Genomic DNA, 10,388 nt, shown 5'->3' with positions numbered 1-10,388 from the left:
GGAAGAGAAATGCTATCTATACCGGCTGTCCTGAGGGAAGCTGATCCTCTGAATAGAAAGCTGGATCTTGAATTTGAAACACTGTGTTGTCCTGCAGATTTGACTTTTAGCATCAACTTATCAGAGCAAAAAATCAACAGAACGTGGTAACATTTAATTACAATGCTCTGGATGAAACACCAGCAAGACCAGGAGTAAAAACACCACCAACTGACAGTGTCCATACCCACAACCCTACCAATACAAACTGGGCAGAGGGGGAATAAAAAAATAAAAAGGAAGAAAAAAAAAGCAGTAAATGGATAAACAGATTAATCTCAGTGTTGAAGGGGATTAAGAGAAACACAGGAGAGAGACTTCTGAAAATTAAACTAATTAGCAGTGAAAAAGAGTTCCCATTTTGAGTCTTGTTAGTAAGTGTCTGAGAACTGCCAAACCCCAGAAAACCTTTCCCAAATTCAAATGCCACCAGTGCCTTTGAACAGCAGCTCTTTAAAGGGCAGAACAGACAGCAAGTTAATATTTCACAAGTACTTGCTGAACTAGAAAACGCAGTTTTCTACGTGTTTCACATTCACATAGACACTTCCCAGATTACAAGAAATGTCAGGGCTAAGAAATAAACCCAGTCATCTGTACATCTCCCGGGTGCATCTAAATTGTGATCCCTGCTTCCCTTCTCTTGGTCCCAGCAGATCTGTTTGCCCGGCACCCAGACCTAGATGAACACAGTACTCACCAGCTGACTGCTGTACCAATACAGCGATGACTCCTTCAGCACACACCAGAACTTTTTCCATTTGTTGCCAATGAAAGCTCCTTTTTCCTTCTTTTTGTAGAGCCATCCTTGGCAATCGGCTTGCCCCAGCTCTTTACACGATATCCTCCGTCGGCTCATTATAAAGAACCCTGTGCCATTAAAAATACAGTGTTCTGCTTGTTTAAAAGTGCATCACCAGGAAAAATGCCAATTAAAGATATCAACCTTACTTAGCAAGTAATCTCAGCAAGTCACCCAAGCATATCTTAAAATACACTTGGAAATCGTTCCTTTTTATAATGGCTGTGACAGTAACACACATTCATTTGAAAGGCATTCTGATGCGCAGAAACAAAATAGTAAGCTACAGATAAAGCAGGTACTAATTAATGCTAAGATAACCATACAGGAGTTTTTGTAAATTATAAATATATCCTTCAATCCTTTTAAGAGAAGCATGCATATATTTGCCTTCACGCAGCTGCACTGAAAAGAATACATCTATTAAGTCAGCTAGAGAAAACTATTATGCCAAGTACATGAAAACCGCTTGTGTGTGTGTGTGTGTGCAGGCAGCTGATTCTACCTCACTGGTTTTCAGCTTTGATTCAGTTAACATACCACAAGGATATAGTCCAAAGGAACAGCCCGTTGTCATTTTTCTCAGAATCAGTGCAAGAATCAGTGGAGTTAAAAAGAAGCCTTCCACCAGCTGAGTAACAGTATAAAATCCTTGCCCTCCCAAGAATAAGACATACTAAGAAAATAACTAAAGAGAAACCCAGGAGAGAAAAGAAAAAACAATCTCTCATTACCTTGACTTTTCTTTTTTGTCTTCTGACGCAAGGGAACCTGTAAGAAATGCAGGAAGGAAAGAAAAGAGGAAATTTCAGATTGTGTTGCAACATTTGTGTAGAAAGGGGAGGGGGAAGCTAGAGAAGGACGTGGTGGTGATGCTGGTGGTATATGCAGGATGGAAACACATAACCCACTCACTGCTGAAGGGATGTTAGTAGCTGAAGCATAAAATGTGTTAATTAAAATTGATGTATATCTAGTTGAGCAAGAGCAAACTTAACTATTACACGTGACTGTCTACTAGCGCTTCCAGTTTCACACACATGAGCAGCTTCTACTTTGCTACATGTTTGCCTGAATTTTATTCTGTGTTTAGAAGTTAAAAAATAATAGAAGTCAGGACTCCAGCATTTTAATGCTTCATTACACTCCACAAGGGTGATTTACAAACATGGGGATAATAAAGATATATGCTAGGAGTCTGATTGTCATTTATCTCATTCTAAAAGATATTCTGAAAACCAAACAAAACCAAACATTTATTTTTCCATTCCTCCTTTTTTTTTTCTTATTTAGTGTAGAGAATGTATTTCCCCTATGTAAGACTTTCAGAATATTTCTTAAAAAAAGAAAATCACACAAACCTGGCAGATTATCCAAATTGTAAAACATACATATGCCAGAAGTTTGCCATTCCATACATGAGTTTTAGTCACTGCAAAAATAACACAATTTAATTATATTTACTTGCTTGCAGTCTGTATATTCCATCCCACATAAACACATAGAAAATGAAACTTTAAGAGAAGAGCAGAGACAAAAAAAGAGACCATTAGAAATATAAGGTCTGACTTTTGGAGTAAATTCTCCTCAGACAGACTGGTTGATCATGCAATTCTGGACAAAGCACTTGCCTTCTCTTTGCCTCAACCTTTTCATCTTTAGCATGGCAACAAAAGCATTCACCTTTTTCCATTTTTAGGATGGTTTTGAAGCCTCCAGATGACAAATGCTGGATAAGTGCATGTTGGATAATGTATGATTTAATATGCCAGCCACAACGTTGCTATGCAAAGCTGGTAGCTACCTGATCCGCTGCAGAGCTACGCTATGAACATCCCTAATGCAGCCCCTCTGCCTAGCCAGACGGCTTTTCAGGAAAACAAAACCCCATTTCATGTAATCCTTGAAGGATTTCATGGCTCTTCTCACAGGCAAATTAAAGGTGAGTAAAGCTATGCCACCTGGAAACAACATCAGAAGAGACCACTACCACCAGTGTCTACAAGAGCTAGAACTTTCTCTAACCAGTGATCTTTGCAGCATGTATCACAGAGTGCAGAAGTGCGGATCGCAGTTGTGTGCTTGTCTGTGCCTATTTGAGATGACCTGAGCTACACGCTTGTGGGAGGCTTTACCAGGAATGAATAATCCCAGACTCCTGCTTAATCATCACATATTCTTTTTCCCTTTTCTCCTTCTCCTCCTTTCCTTACTTTTTTTTTTTCTTAATTCCACCACTGCCTCTTTCTGACTATTCTCCATGACAACAGACAAAGAAAAGCAATGAGAGAACACATCAGCTCTGCTGGAGGCTCTGATGCTTCCCCATCCTATATGGGCCTCCCTTTACGTCTTCATTCCAAAGAAAGAAATACCCTATTTTCACATGGAAATAACGTATGGCCTCAGTGAATCAATGGGTCAAATAGCCACGCTACTTTCCTTTAAAACTACCCAAAGTGATATTAAGAAAACCAAACATGAATCAGCTCTCCTTGCACAAAAACTGTGTAGTGGGGCAATGTCACATCTTTGCCATGATACTGAAGTGGGGTCATTTCATCTTTGACCAATATAAAGTTGTACAACAAGAATAGCAATACTGAGACAGGATGTGGCTCTCTGTTAACAACCGAGAAAGTAAATCTTTCCACTAACCTTATTGGTGATCTAAAGAAAAATAACACAGTCTATGCCTCATCTCTCAAGAAACGGTTAATATCCATATTATGTAAATTATCTGTTAGGGCCCACTTCATATACAGGCTGAGGCAAAAACTGATTGTCTGGTAAAAGCAAAAAGAATTTTACAAACGTGCATTTATTATTCAGCAGTAATGATGGTAACCCTGCTGCAAGTTGGCAGGGATGATGAATCCCCATCTCTTTGTATTTTGTGGGAGGAGTTGGGAAAATAATGGGGGAAAGAAGGGCAGTTTCCACAGCCAGCACTTGTCTAATTTGCCTGAATAAAATCAGTGATAAATCTGTAATAGTATTATTGCTGAGTGAGATTTTGTGAATTAAGGTACATTTCTGGTTGTATTTCCCAGTATTCCTGAAAGCTGAAGTGAATTTTCAACAATCAATCCTAAACCTGGAATTCAGCAACTTTTAAATGTTTTGTTTAGTGGTGTTTAGAAACCCAGCATCATCTTATAAAAAATAAAATACCTGGTTTGCTCTGCACAAGAGAAACATTTAATCCCCACCTGTAGCAATGAAATCCAGGGTTATTCACAGAATTGCCTTCCCAAATTTTGTTGATTTATGAACAAACAAAACTAACCACTTTCTCCAACGCACCAGTGTTTGAAGTCAGATATTTTATGCAATAAAAAAGCCAGTTTTCTATAAAAGCTGTTTTCTCCTTAAACCAATAGAAAACCAATATTGAAATGAATCTGCCGTAAAATTCATGAAATGCCTCAGAAGCAGGATTGGACTCAGCTTTCCACAAGAATACAACACATTATGAAAGTCAACAATCTCTCATTTCAGTGACCCTGGGTGAACATTGATTAAGAGATACTTTTGGGTTTCACTCATAATAGAGACATTAACACCAGTGCAGAACAAAGAGAAAACTGTGGAAGGCAGAGTTATTACCAGTACAACCAATGGTACTGACCCGGGATGTAACAGTAGTTTCAGATGTGAAAGTACTGTATCTACAAGACATAATCACTGGAACGGTCTGAAATTGAACCAAATGTCATGGTTTTACTATGCTTCTGACAATGGTAGGAGATTCTCTATAAAGCCCAATTTCCTGATGGCAAATTATTTATTTCATTGTCACAGGTTCAACAGAAAAACAAATGAACAAATAAACAAAAATTAGATCTATTTCTAGCTCTTGTTGTTACCAGGGAAAATCCTACAGCAATAATTTTCAGAAAGCTCTGAAATAAATGCCAAATGTTACAACTATTTGGATCTTTAGAAGGGTTCTTTGGTTTTTTTGTTTTGGTTTGGTTTTTTTTTTTTTGCAAGGCTGGCAATACAGGATAGGTTTTAATCTTTTTTGGTAGGTTTTGGTTTACTGAGACCTGAGGGTTGAACAAGATGGAATAGTGATCCTGCAGGACAGTGCAGGTTTCAAGCTTGCTATCCATTACTCTTCTGCTTGGCAAATATACCCATGAGCCAGTTGCAAAGTAAGATGTAAAACCAAGCACTGTTCACAGCCACATCTGTGCCAGGTGGGCTCCACTGATGAGCAGAAATGTACCAGAGACATGACAACTTCAGTGAGAGACCTCTGTCGGTTTAGAGGTCCTATTTTTCCACAGAATCACAGTATAGTTGAGCTTGAAAGGGACTTCATAAAGTCATCTAGTCCAACTCCCCAACTCAAGCTAGGACACCTGTAGCCAGACCATGTCAATACAACTTCTGACCATCTCCAAGGATGGAGACTCCACAACCTCTCTGGGCAACCTGTGCAGTGCTCAGTCACTCTCACAGTAAAAAAGTATTTCCTGATGTTCAGAGGGAACCTCCTGTGTTTCAGCTTGTGCCCATTGCCTCTGGTCCTGTCACTGGGCACCACTGAAAAAAGCCTGACTCTATCATCTTTACACCCCTCCTTCAGGTATTTACACATATTAATAAGATCATAGAATGGTTAGGGTTGGCAAGGACCTTAATATCATCTAGTTCCAACACCCCTGCCATGGGCAGGGATGCCTCACACTAGACCATGTCACCCATTTCATTCTTAGAGCAGAACTGGGGCAGCCTGTGGCAGTCTCACAACTTGGCCTGGCCCATAAGGAAGATCTTGTTTGGATATTGATGCTGTCTTCTATGATTACAAGAATATCACCCCAACATACCACCTCTTCAGCGGATCAGTAACACTGGCATAACTTCAGCTGTACTTACAAGAGCGTTGCCATCAGTTTCCATGAATGGTTTCAAAGCTTAGTGAGAAAGCTGTAGAAAGAGAAAATAGTGTTTACTTAAGATCTGCATTATACTTTTGTATAACATAAGTCTTGGCAGTAGAGTAAAAAAATGTGTTAATACTCTTTGACCTGTCAACTTCTACCCTCCCTACTCCACCCACTCCCTCAAAAACAGGACCTTTTGCAAAGATAATGCTATGTGAACCGATTTTACTGATTCAGAACTCAACCAGTGATAAGGAACATTGACACAAATCCATCCAACCCTTTCTATGAAATAAATGCAATAAAACTCATGGATGTGGTTAGGGGGTTGCTTTTGGTTGGTTGAGTTTTGTTTAAGGGTTGGTTCTTTATAGGAAATACATAGAGAATAAATATGTAAAATGGGGGTGGTTCGTTTTAGGGGGTTGGTTGGGTTTTGTTGTGGGGTTTTTTTGTTTCATTTTGTTTGGGTATTTTTACTTTCGAAGAAGTCTAGAAGATTTTTATTTCCACTTTGGCTGAGTAATTCCCAGTATTTTCTGGGAATCCTAGTTAGGTAAATTCCCAGCTTTCCTTAACAAGATAAGATCTCATACTGGACTACCCATTTTATAATGAATTACAATTTTATGTTCTGGAGAGAGAAATCTGTGCAGTCCATCAGTAGACACTAGTGTTTATTTTCCAAAGACACACAGAGTTAGTAGTTTTCCATTTAGGTGACAGTTCAGGTGAATTCATTTGGGATACATAAACAATAGTCACCTCCCTATGTGATTTTCCTTTGGCTGGTAGAATGGACATGTGACAAAACAATCAGTGCAGTGTACAAGATACAGAAAAACATACCAACTTTTTAGTGCAGCCAAGTTCCTAGAAAACCCACCCCTTTGCATATGAAAGAATCATTGAGTGAAATGGGAGAAGATACAAGACTCTGCTTAAGTGAGCAAGAAAATATTTACAGAAGGAGCCACACTTCCGAAGAATTTCTGACAAGAACTTTTTCCTGTTACTAGAGCCAGTAATTTTAAAATATGTGTTATTCCTCATACATAATATTTGGTTTAGTTTGAAAATAAAATCTTAAAACAGAAAATAAAAACCCACCTTCTGGCTTCCAGCAATTTCAAACCAAAAATAGAAAGGCAAACAAATACATATTTTTCTGGCTCCCAACTGTTTCTGTTGAAAAATAGAAAGAAGCACTTTCTATAAGTGGCTCAAACTGAACTAATATCATGATAAGGAGAGATGTTATGGCAGATAATTTCAAGGATGTTTAGAAATCATAGCTGGTATAAACAAGAAGAGGAAACACCTTTAGTTATACAAGAAAATTAACATCAAGGCTCAAATACTGAGCCAGAAAGCAAGGGAATAACAGACCAAATTAAAGCAATTATTGTGACACGTGGCCTTTTTCCTGTCATTTCCTGTGTGCTTTAGGTTTGGGGAGGGTGGGGTGTAATTATACAAACTGCACAGACTTGAATCAGCCACGGTACCAGAAGCAGGAGAAGCATTAGTTAACTGGTAAGGAAAAGTTTCCGCCTGAGTGCTTTCTGCCAAAGGACTTGAAATGGATTTCAGCAGAACCTTCTCAGTGACTCAGTGTAAGTCAAACTTTATTTAGTTTCCAGAAACTAGATAAGAGAACTTTGAGCTATCATCTCATTTTCAAAAGCAGTGTTGACTCCCCTCCCCTGCCTCCCCAGTCATCTCCCCCAGAGGCTGTAGTTAGCATCCCCTGTTGAGCTCTGCCCCTCGCATGTCCTCTGTGCGATGGTAGGTGGTCACACCATGGCAGCCCAGGAGCATGCTCAGGGATGGTGGGTTTGCTGGCAGAAGAGCTTCCCAGCCAACAAAAGCTACACCTGAGCTCAGGAGCTTGGCAAGCCAGTGAGAGGTTAGTAGGAAACAACACTTGAGTCTATACCACCAGGAGGGTGTCCCAGTTCCCAACTGGAAGAGCTGAAGCATGAGAAGACTTGGCTCAGACCACCTCATTTCATAGCACTCAGGGCACCCATGTGCATATCCTTGTCCTGACTCAGGTGGACATTGAATTTGAAGATGGGTGTCACCCCAAAGATATACCCTAAATACCAAGGTGAGGATGTGGAATTCCAGCCCTCATCCTAAACCTCTTCATTTCCAACAACATGAGATCCAGGAACAGAAAGAGAAGGAAATCCTCCAGCCTACAGATTAAGGCACCCACGTGGAAAATTATGCACCAGGATTGCAGCCTGCTTCAGTGGATGTTCATTTCACTAAAATTGCGAAGTGGAACAAACCTAAGAGAGAAAATAAAACAGTGAAGCCTCTCCTACCTCAAAAGGCTTTGTAAAGGAGAAAACAAACTTGAATCTCTCACTTTCTGGAGAATCAAACATAATGGATCTACTGGATAATAGCAAAGGGGAAGGATTTACGTTATCAGTTTGTAAACCATACCTAAATTTCTTTAGCTTTTCTTAGAGGTGCTTGAAACAACTCATTTAATATCAGTCTGAACTGAATGCAATATGTCAAAAGTGGTTTCAGCTAAAAGATTTCTAATTCAAGGTTTTGGGGTTTTTTTTCAAATTTTGATTCAACAACTGAACTATAAACATCAGTTCGAATAGCTTTATTAATCCCACTTCACTCCTGCTCTTTCAAGAAGAATAATAAACAAGTAGGTACATGAGTAATAGCTGATACAACAAATGTGGAAACACAGCAAGTCACTTATCAGAAATATCTTGCAATCATTTCCATTTCACTATATCATCTCTTCTGAAAGGGATAGAAATATCTCTGTTAAAGATCAAAGGCAAAGTTAAGGGTGAAAAAAGGGGAAAAAACCACTGAGGTTCTAATGATTGTAATTGCAAAACTCAATCTTAATTCATGTTAATAGCCCTCTTGTGGAAGTCAAAATTCACAAGGCCTCATGCTGTCTTTTACTAGTTACAAACTACCATGAGTATGTTGATTTGCAATGATACTGGTATAAGCCTGCCAGACATGCCTTCCAGGCATCCCTCAGATGACATCCAGAGTGGGCATATGCCTTCCTGCTTCTGAGCAAAATATTTGAGATATGTAACATGACTCAAACTATTTGTGTTGCAGAAGCACCCAAAATGTGCGTAGCTCAGTTCCTGTCCAGATGGCACTGACGTCTTTACCAAGCACCAAGGCAGGGCCATAAGACAACCTGGAAAATAAGCTTTTTGCCTTTCTTCTGTTTACATTTCTCCCATGGTTCGCCACCTTTAACCTCTCTGCTTGCTTTCTGTTTATTTGTCTGTCTGCAACAATCTGCCCTTCAATGGGCAATGAATTGACAGGCAGTATGAAACTAGTAATGGTGCTACAAAAATTCCCTAAAAAAAAATCAATGATTACTTAATTACATATTTCACTTACCAGGCATTAGGAATAGCATTGCCCCATATTATAGCAGTGCTTGAAGCACTGTCCTGTGGCAAGGAGACAGCCTTACATAACAGCCCTAAATTATCACATTACCTCTAACTGGGGTTCTTGCAAGAGTGCAAGGGAAAAATAATCACAGGGACTGAAAGCTCATAATTGTCCATTGGGTTACTAGAGATCAATTTAATCTGACAGAACCTTACCATTAACTACTAATTAATCAGATCTAGTCAGTTACTTAAATGGTTAATTAACTATCTAAATTGACTATCTTACTTGTACAAGGAGTTTTTTGATCTGCATATTCTGTCATTTACTGGCTCGCCAGGAAAATTGGATATTAAGCTGGTGGTTTGCCACAGGGCAATGACAAACAGGCATAAAGGCCCTTTTCACAGAAATTCATGGACCATCCCACCCCAGTTAAGTTGTGTCCCACCCACCTTGGTCCCCATGACATCATGTTTCCAATTGCAGATGAAACTACAGATTCACCATTAGCATCAGAAACAAGTCCATTACAGCATAATCATAAGTCATAATTGCCAGAGTATACTTTCAGCTTTGGCCACAATGGATAAATTTAAGTTTGTTAAATAAAAATTACCCTTTGAAAAGCCAAAAAGATTCTTATCATAGGCTTAGCAGCGAGAAACTACATGTGTCACATTATAGTACCATTGGTTATAACTTTATTTTCAAATGCATTTGAAATTATCCAATTCCATCACCTGCAAACAATTAAAAAAGACAACTTCTGACTCTGTTTGGGAGAGGTCCAGGAAAAACTGGAACAAAGTTCACTGCTCCTGTCTTGGAGACAGAAAGGGTCTGGAGACATCACCCTGCTTGGATCACCGCCAGGTCCTGTCAGTCCAGCCAGAAAGCCCAAGAGCAGCAGGTTACAGGCATTGACAGCTCTGAACAAGCAGTTACAGGAGCCCACACTCACCACCTTTGGGAGGAGAGCGGCTGGAAGGAAGGAGAAGTTCAACAGAAGAGATGTGTTTCAGCCGCCTCTATGGCCTCACAAACAACAATGAGAAATTAAAATGGCATGCTTAGTGAAGTGTGACTGCCCCAAATGTGTGTTTGCATGAGACTCCTTATGGTATTGAGCTGATTCCTAATGCTGTCATGCTGGAAGGCCAAGGAACTTTACAGAAACCTTACAGGCAATTACTACTGCCTCCTAGCCGGCCCTTTTGCTGCAGGCAATA

At 39.6% G+C, this 10,388-nt stretch overlaps 1 protein-coding gene across 1 annotated transcript in view; it reads right to left on the bottom strand.

The window, feature by feature from the left end:
• LOC104412857 (interactor protein for cytohesin exchange factors 1-like) overlaps nucleotides 1-10,388 on the bottom strand; it is a gene marked incomplete at its 5' end in the record, with an annotated part of 99,328 nt that overhangs the window by 35,771 nt on the left and 53,169 nt on the right. The window contains 3 exons of the mRNA XM_010023682.1: nucleotides 740-909; nucleotides 1,576-1,612; nucleotides 5,732-5,769. Coding sequence (XP_010021984.1) covers nucleotides 740-909; nucleotides 1,576-1,612; nucleotides 5,732-5,769 — 245 coding nt within the window. The remainder of the gene's footprint in view (nucleotides 1-739; nucleotides 910-1,575; nucleotides 1,613-5,731; nucleotides 5,770-10,388) is intronic.

This window comes from Nestor notabilis, unplaced genomic scaffold (assembly GCF_000696875.1).
Source record: "Nestor notabilis isolate BGI_N333 unplaced genomic scaffold, ASM69687v1 scaffold11641, whole genome shotgun sequence".
Classification (NCBI taxonomy): Eukaryota; Metazoa; Chordata; class Aves; order Psittaciformes; family Psittacidae; genus Nestor; species Nestor notabilis.
Note: the sequence above shows the minus strand (reverse complement) of the source record. Positions and strands in the feature narration are given on the sequence as shown.